Source organism: Schistocerca serialis, chromosome 4 (genome assembly GCF_023864345.2).
Source record: "Schistocerca serialis cubense isolate TAMUIC-IGC-003099 chromosome 4, iqSchSeri2.2, whole genome shotgun sequence".
NCBI lineage: Eukaryota > Metazoa > Arthropoda > Insecta > Orthoptera > Acrididae > Schistocerca > Schistocerca serialis.
In genome coordinates this window covers 469,341,691-469,361,858 of record NC_064641.1, presented here as the reverse complement: position 1 = coordinate 469,361,858, position 20,168 = coordinate 469,341,691, and the positions used below count along the sequence as shown (strand labels likewise).

The following is a 20,168-nucleotide window of genomic DNA, read 5'->3' as shown; positions in this document are numbered from 1 at the left end:
CTCAACACAGTCCAATTGCTGCGAACATTCAATTTTAGGATTTAGTTATCTGGAGTTGTCAAAAGGCATGGAGAATCCCCCCCACCACACACACACACACACACACACACACACACACACACACACACACACACACACACACACCTCCCAACATCCAATGTTATGGACTGCACTTTGATGACTTATAATCGTGCTTGAAAATGAAGAACATCCTACCCACAGTCATTTCCAGCCCTCCCAAAGTGGTATTCCACCACCCAACCAATTTGTATAATATCCTAGTCAATCCTTACACCACATCTACTCTAAACTGCTTTTATAACAAGTCACATCCATATGGAAGACTTAGGCACAAGACCTGTCCGATACAACCACCCAGCACATCCCATATTCCAGTCTCCCCATAAGCATATTGTATCCTACAAGAGACAGGGCCAACTGTGAAAGCAGTCATCTCATACACCAGTTCTGCTGCAGTTTTGTATGGGCATGATTGTCAACCAGCTGTACACCAAAATGAACATGAACTGCAAAACTGTGGCAAAGAGCAGAGTGTAGCACCCAGAGGCAAAACACACTGCTGAAGAAAACGTGCTTGATTTCAATGCCTGCTTTACAACATCTACCACTTGGATCCTTCCCTCCATTATTGATCATCAGTTTCTTTGAATTACACAGATAGGAGTTGTTCTTAGAACACATCCTCTTACCCTATAATCCTCAATCTTTGCTAGCCCCTGCCACACTTCCACTTCCAGCCCTGCCCAGGGAACTAACTTCATCCATCCTGCAGTACACTTCCTCTGTGTTCCTTTTCTCCCATTCTAATACACTTCTCTTCACTGGCGTGTGCTGTACATGCTCAATGGTGCTCCTCCCTCCAGCTCCGTACCTCCTTTCAACCTTTGTCCACTCCACCTGATGCAACCCCTCAACCCAGAACCCACTCCAGCTGTAGTGCTGGCACAGTGTAATCAGACAGCACAATATAATCATACAAGTTGTGTGTGTGTGTGTGTGTGTGAGAGACTTGGATTTTCAATTACCACATTAAAATTAACAATTTTTCAACCAAGGAAGCACCAGAACTTTTTCAGTTAAAGCACAGTGACATTAATTTTTGACACTATGCCGACAGACTCATCTCCTGGTGTAACTGAAAACTTTAGAGAAACCTCAGTTCACTTGTACATAAGTTCCCCAATCATACAGTAATCATCGGTTGAGACTATAATCATTCAACAATGAATGGGGAAAATTTCAGTTTTGTTAGTGGAGGGTGTGATAAGAAAGCCTGGTAAACTTTACTAAATGCCTTCTCCGAAAGCTACCTGGAGCAGATAGATAGGAACCCCACTTATGGTGGAAATATATTGGATCTAATGGCAATAAACAGACCTGACCTCTTTGAGGATGTCCACATCAAAATTAGTATCAGTGACCATGACGCATTGGTGGCAACAATGAGTACCAAAGTACAAAGGACAACTAAAAAAAAAAAACAGCAGAAAGATGTGTGTGTTCAGTAAACTACACTACTGGCCATTAAAATTGCTACACAGGTATTCATTGGACAAATATATTATACTAGAACTGACATGTGATTACACTTTCACGCAATTTGGGTGCATAGATCCTGAGAAATCAGTACCCAGAACAACCACCTCTGGCCGTAATAACGGCCGTGATATGCCTGGGCATTGAGTCAAACAGAGCTTGGATGGCGTGTACAGGTACAGCTGCCCATGCAGCTTCAACACGATACCACATTTCATCAAGAGTAGTGACTGGCGTATTGTGACGAGCCAGTTGTTCGGCCACCATTGACCAGACATTTTCAATTGATGAGAGATCTGAAGAATGTGCTGGCCAGGGCATCAATCGAACATTTTCTGTATCTAGAAAGGCCCATACAGGACCTGCAACATGCGGTTGTGCATTATACTGCTGAAATGTAGGGTTTCGCAGGGATAGAATGAAGGGTAGAGCCATGGGTGGTAACACATCTGAAATGTAATCTGTTCAAAGTGCCGTCAATGTGAACAAGAGGTGACCAAGACGTATAACCAATGGCACCCCATACCATTACGGCAGATGATGCGCCAGTATGGTGATGACGAATACACGCTTCCAATGTGCATTCACCGTGATGTTGCCAAACACGGATGCGACCATCATGATGCTGTAAACAGAACCCGGATTCATCTGAAAAAAAAAATGACGTTTTGCCATTCGTGCACCCAGGTTCGTTGTTGAGTACACCATCGCAGGCGCTCCTGCCTGTGATGCAGTATCAAGGGTAACCGCAGCCATGGTCTCCGAGCTGATAGTCCATGCTGCTCCAAAAGTTGTCGAACTGTTCATGCAGATGGTTTTTGTCTTGCAAACGTCCCCATCTGTTGACTCAGGGATCGAGACGTGGCTGCACGATCCGTTACAGCCATGCGGATAAGATGCCTGTCATCTCGACTGCTAGTGATGTGAAGCTGTTAGGATCCAGCATGGCGTTCCGTATTACCCTCCTGAACCCACAGATTCCATATTCTGCTAACACTCATTGGATCTCGACCAACGCGAGCAACAATGTCACGATATGATAAACTGCAATCTCGATAGGCTACAATCCGACCTTTATCAAAGTCAGAAACGTGACGGTACGCATTTCTCCTCCTTACACGAGGCATCACAACAACGTTTCACCAGGCAACGCCGGTCAACTGCTGTTTGTGTATGAGAAATGGGTTGGAAAATTTCCTCATGTCATCACACTGTAGATGTCGCCACCGGCGCCAACCTTATGCGAATGCTCTGAAAAGCTAATCATTTGCATATCACAGCACTTCTTCCTGTCGGTTAAATTGTGGTGTAGCAATTTTAATGGCCAGTAGTGTAGAAATGCAGCAAGCACAGGACAATCAGCCTCATTTCACATGCAGCCAAAGTGATGTTAAGAATAATTAATAAAAGACTTGAAAAAGTAATAGAGGAGAATCTCGGCGAGGAGCAGTTTGGCTTTAGACGGAATACGGGCACCAGAGATGCAATAGGGCTCCTACGAATCTTGGGAGAAAGGTTTATTGAAAAAGGAAGAGACCTATATGTGTGCTTCATCGATTTAGAAAAGGCATTTGACAATGTGGTTTGGGACAAGCTGGCGACTATTATGAGGGAAAAGAGAGTGGACTGGAAAACCAGAAGACTTATAAACTCATTGTACCTTAATCAAAAAGTTTCAGTTAAAGTGAGAGGAGAAAGTACAAACTGGATCAGACTAGGGAAAGGAGTAAGACAAGGATGCTGTTTATCACCTACTCTTTTCAACCTGTACTTGGAAAATATGATTGACCAATGCTCATTAGATGACAAAGGAGTAGAAATTGGAGGAAGAAGAGTAGGGTGCTTGAGATTTGCTGATGACATGGTCCTTCTAGCCACAGGGGAAAAAGAATTACAGGATTTGGTGGACGCCATTGCAACTAACGGAAAAAATATGGAATGAAAATTAACACAAATAAAACAAAAGTATTGGCAATAGGAGGAAATAAGGAAATAAAAATTGTGCTGAATGGAGAAACACTAGAACAGGTGCAAAATTTTAAGTATCTTGGAAGCAGGATAGACACCGACTGGAAGTGCACCACAGAAATTAAAACAAGGATAGCAATGGCAAAAGAGGCGTTTTATAAGAAAAGGAGAATCTTCTGCAGCGGTATGGACAGAGAACTCAGAAAGAGACTCATAAAATGTCTTGTATGGAGTGTTCTTCTATATGGCGCTGAAACATGGACTATGAGGAAAAAAGACAGAGAAAGGCTGGAGGCTTTTGAGATCTGGACATGGCGGAGGATGGAAGGAATAAGTTGGATGGACAGAGTAAAAAATGAAGAGGTACTGAGAAGAGTGGGAGAGAAAAGGCAGTTACTAGATGTAATAAAGAGAAGAAAAAGAAATTGGATTGGGCATATATTAAGAAAGAATGACAGACTGATAAAAACAGTTTTAGAAGGTTACGTAGAAGGGAAAAGGAAGCGAGGAAGGAAGAGATTCCAGATACTGGATGACATGATGGACGGTACAACATACAGCAGCCTTAAGAAGGAAGCAATGGATCGCAGAAAATGGAGAGGCAAAGGACCTGCTAATATAGCAGATAACTGATGATGATGAGTGTAGATAAAAGAATTGGTAGTGTCATATCACTGTGGAACTTGAAACTTTCAGCTAAGGGCACAAGCACGTAGAGGAACTCTGGCTCCAGTTTAACAGAATAATTGACCATGCACTAGACAGATTTGTACCCAGTAGAACAGCTCATAATTGGAGGGAACCTCCATGGGATTCAGTCACCATAAAGAAAATTCTAAAGGAAAGAGATTACTGCATAACGTGTAAAACAAAGCTGCTGTGTAAAACAAAGATGCTGAATGAAATGTGTTTGGCTGCCACCAGAGCAATGCGTGATGCTTTCCATGATTACTGTAGCAATATATTGTTAAGTCATATTTAATAAAACCCAAAAAAATTCTTGTCATAAGCATTGTTAATGTCCAGTCACTCATGAATGAGACAGGAACAAAAATTGAAGGTAGTAACACAAAAGCCAAAATGCTTGATTCTATTTTCAAATGTTCACTTACAAAGGAAAACACAAAAAAATTACCCCAATTTGACTCTCATGCCACTGAAATGGGTGAATTAATTTTTAGTGTCAGTGATGTTGACACAGCTGAAATCATTAAAGCTGAACGAAGCTCCAGGGCCAAATAGAATCCCTTTCAGATTCTGTACTGAATTTGTGTCTGAGTTAGCCCCTCTTTTAACTATAATCTATCATAGATCCTTCAAACGAAAGACCATGCCCAGTTCTCGGAAAAAGTGACAGGTCACATCCATCTAAAAGAAGGCTAGTAGAAGTAATCCATAAAACTACTGTCCAATATCCTTGACATCAATTTGTTGTAGAATATTAGAAAATATTCTGAGCTCAAACATAATGAGATATCTTGAACAGAATGACCTCCTCAATGCCAATCAGCATGGATTTTGAAAACAATGATCTTGTGAAACCCAACTTGCTCTTTTCTCACATGAAATACTGAAAGCTTTGGATCAAGTCAATCACGTAGATACTGTATTTCTTGATTTCCAAAAAGCATTTTACTCAGTACTACACCTACACTTATTGTCAAAAGTACGATCATATGGGATATCAAGTGAAATTCATTAGTGGTAGGGAGGATACACCACATTATCTTGGATGGAGAGTCATTGGATGTGCCCAGGGAAGTGTGTTGGGACCCTTAGTGTTCGTGTTGCAAATTAAAGAGCTTGCAGACAGTAATAAAATCAGGCTTTTTGCATATGATGCAGTGTTTATAATGAAGTATTATCTGAATGAAGCTGCACAAATATTCAGTCAGATTTTGACAAGATTTCAAAGTGAAGCAGAGATTGGCAACTTGCTTTAAATGTTAATAAGTGTAAAACTTTGCACTTAACAAAACGAAAAAACATAGTATCCTATGACTATAATATCAATGAGTCACTATTGGAATTGGCCAATTCCTACTAATAGCTAGGTGTAACACTTTTTAGGGATATGAAATTGAATGATCATATAGTGTCAGTCATCAGTAACACAGTTTATTGAGTAGAATACTGGGGGACTAGAATCAATCTACAAAGGAGACTGCTTACAAATCACTCATGCGACCAGATCTAGAATGCTGCTCAAGTTTGTGGACCCGTACCAGGTAGGACTAACAGGGGATATTGAATGTATAACAGAGAATGGCAGCACAGATGATCACAGGTTTGTTTGACCAGTGGAAAAGTGTCACAGATATACTGAAGAAAGTGAACAGGCAGACTCTTGAAGATAGATGTAAGCTATCTTGAGAAAGTCTACTGGCAAAGTTTCAAGAACCAGCTTTAAATGATAAGGAATATGCTACAACCCCCTATGTAGCACTCGCATAGAGGTCGTGAGAATAGGATTAGAATAATTACTGCTAACACAGAGGCATTCAAGCAATCATTCTTCCCCTACTCCATACATGAACGGAACAGGAAGAAACCCTCATAACTGGTACAATGTGATGTGTCCTCTGCCATGCTCCTGATGGTGGTTTGCAGAATACAGATGTAGATACGTTGTGAGAAGTTGAGCACCACTCCATGCTCAGCAGATAATCAATCTTACATTTCACACCGAAAATTCCTTTAACATTTTGCAGCTCCTGTATTAAAATACCAGTTGCATTTTATCATTTAATTCTACAGGCATTAGGATATGGCACGAAGGTACATTTATTCTCTGATCTAGTACAAAAGTATCCTGAAACAAATATAAACTTTTGGTAACGTAATTTGTTTATAATTTTTTCTTAATTTTTTCTATCTAATATGACTTAAGTTCACAAGTTCCCAGCACAAAAATCTCTCAATTTTGGAATGTGAGTGAAGACACTACTTTATTATTAATTGAAATTGGATAGTCCTTATTCAGATGGTTTTTGTTCTAAACACTTTAATTTATGATACAAAATAAATAAATTGACTGAGTCTCTGCATACCACAGTTCACAGCAAACATTCTGCTAATAGTTACATATAAAACCTAAATTAACATATGTGGACATCATATTTAATCCCAAGTTACAGATGATTACCTGAGAAGCAGCCTTGTTATAGAGTTCAATTTGTTCATTTGTTATCATGGACCTATGTGGCTGAAGTTTCTCAGCATTTACAGGTGCCTGGAGAACCCACAGAACTTGAGTCTTTGTCTTATCCGACAGTGTGTTTATTGCCTGTAAATAAAGAACAAAAAATGTAAAAATGGAAAATCCAGGACGCAATGTCACAATATTATGAAAAAGATACTTGCTATTCACTAGCTGAGTCACAGATAGGAACAACAAAAAAAGACTGTCAAAAATGAGCTTTCGCCAACAAGGCTATACGGTGAGTAGCAACTATCCTTTTCATAATAATGGGGAAAAAAATGTATACACATATATACTAATGCATGGTGATATACGCTGACACAATTCTCTTGGGTTTCCAGGTGTTCAAGTGGTTTAAAATCCACGGCTTTTGACCAAAGACTCCTGGACCACTGTCAAGTGGCAACTCATGTTGTTATTGCTGCCATTCTTATACTGCTGTATTACTGCCTGTGATGTCACTGGTACCCAGTCCGATGGCTTATAAGGTAATGTTTTGGTTGCAAGGCCACTGTGCCCAATTCCACTTTCCAATGGCAGCATCTCAAGCTGTGTTTAACTGCTGACAGCTGTCTTTACTGAGGGTGTTTTCATAAATATTTCTTTCCATCACTTCTTTTATGATACTATCCCAGAAACTATTTGCCTTTTAATAATGTTTTGTCGAATGCAGTTTGGTTTCCACTTTCAAGAGCATTCTCTGCCATTGGTGATTTCTCAGGATACCATAAGGGGAATCACCTTTCTTGTTGTATGTGGCACAGTTCAGTAGCATGCACACACTGTCTAACATAAAACTGTCCATATCCACACCATATTCTGTATATTCCTGTCATCCGAAGGCCTACATCATATTTCACCGTCCTCACAAGCTGTCAAATTTTTGCTGGGGCCCGAAGACTGGATTGATTTTATGCCTCTTTAGGAGGTGGCTAAGGAGACAAAAAACTTCTGAAAACATCTTCAATAAAGGTAGTGCTCTACAGTTAAGCAAAGCTTGGGACCCAACCATGGGAAGGTTGAAGTGGGTGCAGCAATCTTGCAATCAAAACATTACCTTATATGGCACTGGACTGGGCCACAGTGATTTCACAGGCAGTAGCACCACTGCGTAAGGACAACAGCAGCAACCACATGACAATCACCACTTGAAAATGGGCAAGAAGTTTGCAATTGAAAGCTCTTGGGTTTTAACCAACTTGATGTGGCTGGAAGCTCAAGAGAATTTTATCTATATACATATATATTTGCAAGATATACAAAAACTATTTACCCTGAAAAAGAAAATCAAAACATTTAATACTTTCTCAAGTTTCCAGCTGTGGCAAGTGGAATGAACAATTGACCGAGTGCTCTTTGGCCTTTGTCATGTGGTGACCGACTGCTGGACTGCAGACATTTTGTAAGGTGTTCAGTTCCTGTGTGAATGCATAACAGAAGGTCCTCTATCAACCAAGATCCTTAATACACTTTGGCTGTGACACCCATTCGTTTTTCGGTAGACGAGGATGTGAAGAAAGACTATGGCACTATCTTTTTTTAATCTCCACTGTTATCCTTATGTGGTAACAGATGCTATTGAAGTTATAACCATCACCAACGAAGATGAAAGCAAATAGCTTCCCTTTTGTTAGACGAAGTACCAACAGTCCCCTCCCCCCACCCCACCCGACCCCACCCCACCCCCCCTCTCCCAATAATCATGGAGTAACGCCACAAGGTATTAACTGCACAACAATGACTGAAGTCTCTGCAAAATGCTCTATTAGAGGTGCTATCCAAAATTTTCGGGACTGGTGCTGCCATCTGTTGAAAACCTTACCTTTGGACTAATAGTCACCATCACCCTCGAAGTAGTTCTCATCCGCACATACACACCATTTCTGCTACTGGTCAAATGTTTTCTCGAAGTCCTGTTCTTTGAGGGTTTTTATCACCACCAGCGATGCTTCTTGAATCCTCTCTAGAGTGTCGAATCGAAGGCCTTTCAACCTGAGTTTCAGTTTTGGGAATAGTGCGAAGTCGCAAGGTGTCAAATCTGGTGAGTACGATGGGTGGGGTACAACCGCCACGTTGCTTTTTGAAAGGGGGGGGGGGGGGAAGTTTTGGTGAGCAAGGACATGTGACAGGGTGCGTTGTCATGATGCAGCAGCCAGTTCCCTTGACGCCAAAGTTCGGGCCGTCGTTGCCGCATGTTTTCACATAGCCGTCGCAAAACGTCACAGTAGTACGTGGAATTCACTGTTTGGTTGGGTGGAATGAATTCTTTGTGCACAATTCCCTTGGTATCAAAGAAAATGATGATCATGCTCTTCTCTTTGCTCTTCACCTGTTTCGCTTTTTTGGGTCTTGAAGAGCTTGGGCTCTTCCACTGGGACGATTGTTGCTTTGTCTCTGGGTCATAACTGTAAATCCAGCTTTCATCACTGGTGATACCCGTGACAAGAAGGTTAAATCATCAGATGCGGTCTGACGAAGGTCCGTGCACATTCAACATGCTGCCCCTTCTGATCGGCAGTCAGGATCCTTGGCATAAATTTTTCTGCGACACAATGCATGCCCAATTCATCAATCAACATTTGTTGACATGTCCCACAACCAATACCCACTTCATCCGCAAGGTCTTCAATGGTTCGATGGCGATCCGCACGAACCAATTGTTGAAGTTTGGCAACAATGTCTGGCATTGTGTGGCTTATAGGCATTCCAGTGTGAGCATCGTCTTCGACGTCTGTGCGGCTGGCCCTGAACTGAACATGCCGCTCAAACACACACGTACGGCTCATGCTCTGTCCCCCAAGCACTTGTTGAATCATTGCGAGGGTCTCCGTAGCATTTTTCTCGAGATTCGCACAGAATTTGATACACACGAGCTGTTCTGTTCGCAGATCCATCGTAAAATTGCCACACAGCAAACAGAGTATTACGGTAATCACTGTGGACACCCAACACGTCCTCCCAGCTGAATGCCACTCCACACACTGACTCATCAGATATGCAGCTCTCGCCACCTAACGGTGCACATATCTACTACTCTTACTTTCCAGATGGCAGCACCATTCCCAAAAATTTTGGATTCCAACTCATATTTCTAATAACGGAAAATCCAAGACGGAATGTAACAATATTATGAAAAGGAAAGATGCTACTCACCATATAGTGGAGATGCTGAGTCGCAGATAGACACAACAAAAAGACTGTTACAAATAAAGCTTTCGGCCCATAAGGCCTTTGTCAAAAATAGATGACACACACACACACACACACACACACACACACACACACACACACACACACACAGTCTAAGGCAACTACAGCAACACTGCGAGCAGCAGCACCAGTACAAGATGGGAGTGGTGGCTGCATGGGGGTAAGGAGGAGGGTAGGGGTGGCGGGCAGTGCAATCCTGCTAGGGAGCACGCAGGGATGAGATTGAGAGGGTAGGGCAACTGTGTGCAATTGGGGGGTCAGATGGAGGGGAGAGGAGGGGAGAGAGGGTGGCGGAAAGAGATAAGTAAAAAGACTGAGTGTGATGGTGGAATAAGGGCTGTATAGTGCTGGAATGGGAAGTGGGAGGCTGGATGGGTTTAGACAATGACTAACGAAGGTTGAGGCCAGGAGGGTTACAGGAACATAGGATATATTGAAGGGAAAGTTCTCACCTGCAAAATTCAGAAAAGCTGGTTTTAGTGGGAGGGATCCATATGGCACAGGCTGTGAAGCAATCACAGAAATGAAGAATGTTACGTTTGGTAGTGTGCTCAGCAACAGGGTGGTCCACTTGTTTCTTGGCCACAATTTGTCAGTGACCACTCATGTGAACAGACAGCTTGTTGGTTGTCATGCCCACGTAGAATGCAGCACAGTGGTTGCAGCTTAGCTTATAGCCCACATGACTGGTTACACAGGTAGCCCTGCCTTTGATGGGATAGGTGAATGTTTGTGATCGGACTGGAGTAGGTGGTGGTGTTGGTGTTGGTTGTGGTTGTGGTGGTGGAAGCATGTATGTGACTCGTCTTACATCTTGGTCTATTACAGGGGTATGTGCCATGAGGTAAGGGGTATGGAGCAGGGGTTGTATAGGGATGGACGAGTATATTGTGTAGGTTCGATGGACGGCGGAATACCATTGTGGGAGGGGTGGGAAGGATAGTGGGCAGGATAATTCTCATTTCAGGGCATGACGAGAGGTAGTCGAAACCCTAGTGGAGAAAGTAATTCAGTTGCTCCAGTCCTGGGTTGTACTGAGGTATGAGGGGAATGCTCCTTCGTGGCCGGATGGTGGGACTTTGAGAGGTGGTGGGAGACTGGAAAGATAAGGCAGGAGAGATTAGTTTCTGTACAAGGTTGGGAGGATAATTATGGTATGTGAAGGCCTCAGCGAGACCCTCGGTATATTTTGAGAGGGGCCGCTCATCACTGCAAATGCGATGACCATGGATTACTAGGCTGTGTGGAAGGGACTTCTTGGTATGGAAAGCACTGTAAGGCGGCTTGCAGAGTATAAATGTAGATATCGACCATAGGTCATGATGCAATTGTAGCAGCAAAAAGCACCAAGGCACAAGATTTAAAAAAGTAAGCAGGAAAGTCTGTGCATACTGCAAAATGGATATGGAATACGTTATCTCATTTCTTTGACAACAGTTAGAAACATTTGATTCAGGAAGGGAATATAATGAATTATACCTCAAGCTCAAACAAACAGTTGAAAATTGAAGAAGGTAGTGATCTCCCTTGGTCTACAGCCTGACAGTCCTTGAAGTCTTGAGTAACTGTTACGGCAAAATATTAGCCAAGTATCGCCCTCTCGGCCCCAGAACCTCATGAGATGTAGGCCGTCACTGGGAGAAAAGATGATGATGATGATGATGATTATGATGATGATTATGATACTGATGCTACCACTACCACCAATAATACTACTACTACTATTACTACTACTACTACTACTACTACTACTAATAATAATAATAATTCAAATAATATCACATCACAGCCAATACAGATTAAGCGTGGAATATACCAAGGAGATTCATTAAGTCCTTTCTGGTTCTGCCTTGCTCTGAACCCACTATCCAACATGCTAAATAATACAAATTATGGTTACAATATTACTGGAACATACCCACACAAAATCACACATTTGCTATACATGGATGATCTAAAACTACTGGCAGCAACAAATCAACAACTCAACCAATTACTAAAGATAACAGAAGTATTTAGCAATGATATAAATATGGCTTTTGGAAAAGACAAATGTAAGAAAAATAGCATAGTCAAGGGAAAACACACTAAACAAGAAGATTACATATTGGATAACCACAGCGACTGCATAGAAGCGATGGAAAAAACAGATGCCTATAAATATCTAGGATACAGACAAAAAATAGGAATAGATAATACAAATATTAAAGAAGAACTAAAAGAAAAATATAGACAAAGACTAACAAAAATACTGAAAACAGAATTGACAGCAAGAAACAAGACAAAAGCTGTAAATACTTACGCCATACCAATATTGACCTACTCATTTGGAGTAGTGAAATGGAGTAACACAGACCTAGAAGCACTCAATACACTTACACGATCACAATGCCACAAATATAGAATACATCACATACATTCAGCAACAGAAAGATTCACATTAAGCAGAAAGGAAGGAGGAAGGGGATTTATCGACATAAAAAACCTACATTATGGACAGGTAGACAATTTAAGAAAATTCTTTCTAGAACGAGCAGAAACTAGCAAAATACACAAAGCAATCACCCACATAAATACATCGGCTACACCACTACAATTTCATAACCACCTCTACAACCCTTTAGATCACATAACATCAACAGATACAAAGAAAGTAAATTGGAAAAAGAAAACACTACATGGCAAGCACCCGTATCATCTAACACAGCCACACATTGATCAAGACGCATCCAACACATGGCTAAGAAGAGGCAATATATACAGTGAGACAGAAGGATTCATGATTGCAATACAGGATCAACAATAAACACCAGATATTACAGCAAGCATATTATTAAAGATCCCAATACCACAACAGATAAATGCAGACTTTGCAAACAACAAATAGAAACAGTAGATCACATCACAAGCGGATGTACAATACTAGCAAATACAGAATACCCCAGAAGACATGACAACGTCGCAAAAATAATACATCAACAGCTTGCCTTACAACATAAACTTTTAAAACAACACGTTCCTACATACAAGTATACACCACAAAATGTACTGGAGAATGATGAATACAAATTATACTGGAACAGAACCATTATAACAGATAAAACAACGCCACATAACAAACCTGACATCATACTCACCAATAAAAAGAAGAAATTAACACAACTAATTGAAATATCCATACCCAATACAGCAAATATACAGAAGAAAACAGGAGAAAAAATTGAAAAATACATCCAACTGGCTGAGGAAGTCAAGGACATGTGGCATCAGGATAAAGTTGACATTATACCAATTATACTTTCAACTACAGGAGTCATACCACGCAATATCCACCAGTACATTAATGCAATACAGCTACATCCAAACTTATATATACAACTTCAGAAATCCGTAATTATTGATACATGTTCAATTACCCGAAAGTTCCTAAACGCAATGTAACATATACCGTACAGTTAAAAGGAAGTGACGCTTGATCAAGGTCCGCGTCACTTTCATTCCGAACCAGACCTAAGGTCTGAGAAAGGAAAGATGATAATAATAATAATAATAATAATAATAATAATAAACTGTGCATACTCCTGTGGATGGGATAGGAAATGAAAAAGAAAATAGAAACACAGAAGCTAGAATGCTGAATACTATGTTCTAATGTTCCCAAGCAAAGGAAAAATGAAGGAATGTAGCCATCATTTGACATCCGTGCTGCCGCTATGATTAGTGACATTGTAGTCAGTACTACTAGTGTTACAAAGCAGCTTAAAATCTCAGAACTCAGCTATGTACCAAGCCATTAAGGAGTCCCTGTCAAAAAGTATTTCCATGTGAATTAGCTCTAGTCTTGATAATAATTTACCACAAACTCTTTGAGCTGAGAAAAGTTCTCTGCTGCTGGAACAGGGCATGTATTACACCCACCTACAAAAAAGTAAATAGAACTGATCACAGGGCTTCTGACCAGTTCAAATGAAAACTACAAAAACACACTCTAAAGTCATACATTATGAGTGTCCCACCATAAAACAACTTCCTTCATGGAAATCAGCAGGGGTAGCGAAAACATTGCTCATGCGTAACCCTACTCTCCCTCTTCACACGGGATCCTTAGTGCTAACCACAGAGAAAACTATGCTGATTTGGCATTTTTAGACTTCTAGAAAGCTTTCGATTCAGTACCATATTGACATGTCCTAAAAAAGTACCTTCCTGTGGTATGTCTGACTAGGTTTGTGACTAGACTGAAAATTTTCTGACATATGTGACAAGCCAATTCATCCAGAACAGAGAATCATCTACAGACACAGAAATAATATTTGAAGTTTCCCAAGAGAGCGTAATAGAACTGTTGTTGTCCATGTTGTACATTACAATTTAGCTGAGAATGCTTCTGAAATAAACCGCTTTATGCTGAATTACTTCAGCTGTTGTTACCCTCAACAGAAAGCTATTAGCTGCAATTTAAGGCTTCTCATAGCTGATACAATTATCTAAGGGAAAACTGAATTAAGAAACAGTACGATAATATCCAATTACACCTTAACATAATACCAACAGAGGGCAAAGACTGACAAGCAGTTCTACAAAGGCTATGCAAAGTTGTGCATTTCACAAAATATAAAAATGTGGTACCAATTGCTTAGATGACGAATGAGTGAAATGCTATCTACATATAATCTTGGAAATTCCTTTATATTTTATATTGATGTTACATTATGACTATCAAAATGCTCTTTTTGGAAGATACGTACCTGTGCGAGATAAGTTAAATTATTTTTATACTCTTCTAATGCCTGAACAGATGCATTAGATGCTCTAATTGACCATAAGGCATTGCCAGCAACAATCACATTTGGTGGATCATCTTCATCCTGCAACAATATTTACATAGCCATCACAACGAAAGATTGCAGACAATGAAAAAATAATAAACATTCCTAACCACGCAGAATTGTAGTCCTCCACATAAACTCAGAAATTTCCTGTGTGACTACTTCAGGTTTAAAATTTAAAAGATCCTGCAAGCACAATACCAGCTACTTCGAAATCTTTGAACTGTCAGCTGCTGTGTATACTTCCAAGCTTCAGGAAGAGTGCTTTCCCTCTGCAGGTAACACTTAACTAACTGAACCCATAAACAAATGCTGAGAAATAGCACCACAAATGTGTTGAGAAATTTATTAGACCACATGGCTACATTATTGATGTTTATACTTAACTTGACTGGAAATGTATGGGAGGTTACATGGAATTTGTAAATATACTTCCTCCAGTCAAATATATAGCAACATTACACTGTCAGTCTTAGGAGCTTTGAGTTTTAGGTTATCAACATACAGTCACCCTCACCTGGACTGCCTCATCTCTCAATACTCTGCCATTGGCTTTTGATACTATCTGCCCATTCTCCTATGCTGTTACCTGCTACCCTTGCCACATTTTTAAGACTGGTTCACACTTCCTCTGAGCACATCCCACTGTATATTACAAGTTGTTTTTGTTTCTTTAAGTCTAGTCTATGATCATAAACACTATCATCAGACTATCAATACTGGTCTGTAGTGACCATCTTCAAATATTTTTAAAACACAACCCACTATACTAAAGTTGTTATACTATGATATGTTATTAACAGGTCTTTGTCATCTAAGAGTGGAACTATATAAACAAATCCAATACTTCCTGGATTACTTTTTTTCCCCATGACTGTTGTACCTTGTACAGCACCTGTGCGTAGCTGATACGAGTACATAACATTGCTGCTTTCACATGTGACCCTGTCTTTTATTGGGTAGGAGGTGCCTGAAACTGGACTGCAGTAGGAGATGGTGGGTAGGTGTATGGGACAGGTCATGCACATGGGCCGATCACAAGGGAATGACCCATGAGGTGCAAGGTTGGGAGCAGGATTGCAGTAGAGATGGACAATGATATGCTGCAGATTGGATAGGTGGTGGGCCAGTACTTTTGGTAATGTGGATATGATACCCCTCATCTAAAGACATGGTGAGAGGTAATTAAAGCCCTGGTGAAGGATGTGGTTGAACTTTTTAAGGACAGTGTGGTTCTGGATGATCAAAGAACTGCTGGTCGGTAGCTGGTGAACAGATTAACTGATGTCAGATGAGGAAATGGCAAGGATGATCTATTTATGGATGAACTAGGGAGGATATTGTCCGTCAATAAAAGCTCTGGTATGGTTTCCAGTATATTTTGACAACTTCTGCTTTCTATTGTAGATGCATCCATGGGTGGCGAGACTGTTAAGGAAGAGATGTTTTGACAAGGAACAGGTGACACTTGTATAGTTTTCCTTTCTTTGCCAAGTTTGCATTTAGTAGGTCTCATCCATTATTCAATACTTTCATCCTTCTGTACTGTTGATTTTTTTGTGAATAGTGTTAGAACTGCAAAATAAAAGAATTAGCTGAAGACATTGAGAAGTTTAAGTATGATACTGTGGCACCACCATAACTGAAATGGCAAGGACTAGTTCAGAGAGATATAACTGTGTTATCTGTTGTCTAATAGAACAAGAAAAACAGGAAAATGTGGAACAGGATTTATAACAACAAAAAAGGAGGAATTTCAACCTTTATATATCAGTCACTCAATCTGATGAAACACCAGAAAAATAATAAAAAAGTTATTTCTCTCATCACAAATCAATTCTGTAGAACACAAATCATCTCATTTGCCACTACTAAGATTACAAGAACTATTCCATAATCAGCAGACTCAGTTTAATGTCCAAAGGAGTAATTTAGCTCTTTAAGCAAGCTGTGCACAATGTAGGAAGACAGGCAGCAACAACATACAAGTAAAGACAAATGTGGGATATTCATGCTGACCGCTACTTCCAAAACATGTAATACGATTAAGTCTTTTGAGATTGTGATGAAGACAGCTGAGCTGATATTCAGAGATCAATTTTTAAATCGTTATCCAAACATGCTTACTGAGATTGTCTTTGGCAAAGACAAGCGCAATTCTTCCCCCCAGTCTTGTTCAATTCAAACTAGTTCTCCATTCACTCAGATTCAAATTGTGAGATGATATTAAGCTCTCTCCATTCAAGGTGTGTACACAAAGCAACAATAGCACGAAAATGCAAGTCAGCAACAGCTGCTTTTCTTTATGCAAATTACTTTATCCAACCAAGGACAGTTTGTATGTCCAGTTGGTTGCAAGACATATGAGACTACCACACTCCCATGCTTCTTCATCATACAAAGTCTGGGTAATACTGCAGAAGGGTTGACTGATAGGTGGAAGTAATATATATAAATGAAGTAAGTAAAAGAGGAAGAGAAAGCAGATGAAAGTGAAATGGAAGGTGTGGCACTGCAAGAAGAATTTGACAGATAACTCCCAGACCTGACTCTAAACAAAGCATTGGGAGTAGAAGACCTTCCCTCAGAATTACACTGATGGCCATCCAGAATGCAACACCCTAAAGGAAGCATCCAAACAAGGTGAAATTTGCAGCATGTGTTTGTGGCGACAAGAGATGCACAGGATTAGCATCTCAGCACAGATGCACATCACGGGCGCCAGTAGCACCACCTGCAAGCACTGTATAAAGGGAGAACAGAAGGCTGTGTGGATGTGCTGGAATTGTTCTTTCATGGGGCCATTCTGCATAAGCAGCTTCAATATGGCTCAAAGAGGCCAGTGAGCATCTCTCGAGCATGTTCCCGAATTCGACCAAGGAAGAATAGTTGTCTGTAGGTATTGTGGATTATCTTTCACAGAAATCAGTGAACGTGTAAGATGGAAAGTAGCTACTGTGATGCGGATCTCTAGTTGCTGGATGCAGGAGGGAACGACGGACTGACAGGACCAACTGCACTCACATCATTGCACGAATACATGTGATGACAGGCATATTGTGTGCACAGCAGTGATGGATTGCTCTGGCACATCATGAACGATATCACAACAAATTTGGTCTGTTGCACAAGTAGTGTCTGTGCATACCATTTGAGGTTGTTTGCAGCAAACTCAACTGTCTACAAGGTGTCCATTGATGCATTTACTACTGATTTAACACCACAGGTGTTTGCGCTGACAATGGTGTGATGTACGATGGGCATGGACAACCAAATGGAATGACATTGCTTTTACCAACAAATCCCAGTTCTGCCTACACAACCACAATGGTCGGATTACAGTCTGGAGACAATGAGGTGAGAGACTGTTGAACCATTGCCTTATGCATTGCCGTACTAGTCCTGCACCTGGTATTATGGTTTGGGGCAGTATTGGATTCCACTCCTGCACACCCCTAGGAAGCATTGTCAGTATACTAATCAGCCAGAGTTACATCTCTGACGTGTTGGAACCTGTTGTCTTTCAATACCTTCGGAGCTTGTCAATGGTTACATTGCAACAGGATGACACAGGACTACACATGACATGCAATGTTCAAGACTTCTTCATCACCCATCTGATTGTATAGGTACCTTCGCCTCCCTGTTCTCCCAGTCTCTTGCCTACTGAAAATGTCTGCTCAATGACAGTGGAGCAACTGTCCTGGCATACACTACCTCTGCTGCATCAGATCAACTTTGCCAATATGTGGAAACAGTATGGACTGCTTACCCCAATAACACATCCAAGGCACTTTGATTCAATGTCGAGGCATGTAGCAGCATTTATAGCCAGCAATGGTGGCAACATTCAATAATGATTTCATTATCTTCCCCAGTTCACATGGGGTTGTATTTTCCATCATGTGATCTTTTTATAACACATTATCTCCCAAATCAATTTGTCTGTGATTTCTCCAGTGCTTCTAAGTGTTGCATTTTGGATGCCTTTAGTGTATTACGATCCTGAGGAGGACTAACCACTGTAAATAGGTCCGCCAGACATATGAGAGAAATGTGAGACAGGCAAAATATCTTCACAAACTGCAAGAAGAATGTAATAACTCCAATTCACGCCCGAGAGGTATGAATAATCGTGAACCATCAATATAATATGTCATGGTTTCAAACTACTGATATGGCTTATTTACAGAAGAAGTAACCAACATCAGCGAATATCGGTTTGGGCTCTGGAGAAATGTAAGAACGTGAGAGATAATACTGATGCCGCAAGTTATCTTAAAAGGTACATTGAAGAAGCGAAAACCTATGTTTACAGCATTTGTAAATTCAGAGAGAGATTTTGACAATGTTAACTGGAATACACTTAAATTCTGAAGGCAGCAGCCATAAAATACAGGGAATGAAAGGTTATTTACATCTTGTACAGAAACCCGAGGGCAGTATAACGACATTTTCTTGAAGCCAATGAAGCTCTCTAATCTGGTTTAAACTGAGCAGTTTGCTTCGTCTCTGTAACTACTGCAAGCTACATCCATTTGAACCTGCTTACTGCAGTCAAACTTCAGCCTTCCTCTACAATTTTAAACCCCCCACACATCCATCCATTACCAAGTTGGCTATCTCCTGATGCCTCAGGTTGTGTCCTATCAACAGATCCCATCTTTTAGTAAAGTTGTGCCTTAACACTAACTGCTACCCAATTTGATTCAGTACCTTTCATTAGTTATTCGATCCACAGACCTAATCTTCACCATTCTTCTGCATCATCACATTTCAAAAGCATCTATTCGCTACCTGTCTATACCACATATCAGATAAATTTCATTTCAATGTAAGGCTGCACTCCAGTCAAATGCTTTCAGAAAGAACTTCCTAAAATTTATATTATTAGTTAAAATATTTCTCTTCCTCAGAAAGATTTTCTTGATATTGTCAGTTTGCATTTTAGATCATCTCTACTTCATCCACCCCTCTTGATACCCTAATGGCAGATGTTTTCTACTATTATTAGTGTTTCATTACCATATTAATTTCTTAAAATTAATCTGCTATAATTTTACTACACTCCATTAAGCTCACTTACGTTTATGTTCATCTTACAGCTGTTCAACTGATGATCTAAGTGCTTTGCCATCTCTACCAGAATTACAGTATCACTGACAACTCTCTATGTTACTATTTCTTATCCTGGAACTTGAATTTCCTTTCCAAATTTGTCTTTGGTTTCCACTGATGCTCACTCAATTTATAGACAGAACAACATTGTCTCACTCTCTTCTGAACAACTGCTTCCCTTTCCTGTCCTCTGTGTCTTGTAACTACAGTCTGGTTTCTGTAAAAGTTGTACATTATCTTTTGCTCCTTGTATTTTATCCATGCTACCTTTAGAATTTGTACAG

At 40.5% G+C, this 20,168-nt stretch overlaps 1 protein-coding gene across 2 annotated transcripts in view; it reads right to left on the bottom strand.

Annotated features, from left to right (window-relative positions):
* LOC126475117 (N-acetylneuraminate 9-O-acetyltransferase) overlaps positions 1-20,168 on the bottom strand; it is a 243,231-nt gene that overhangs the window by 156,681 nt on the left and 66,382 nt on the right. For both annotated transcript variants that reach the window (XM_050102705.1, XM_050102704.1), the window contains 2 exons: positions 14,686-14,805; positions 6,671-6,811 (listed from right to left, as the gene is read on the bottom strand). In XM_050102705.1, coding sequence (XP_049958662.1) covers positions 6,671-6,811; positions 14,686-14,805 — 261 coding nt within the window. The remainder of the gene's footprint in view (positions 1-6,670; positions 6,812-14,685; positions 14,806-20,168) is intronic.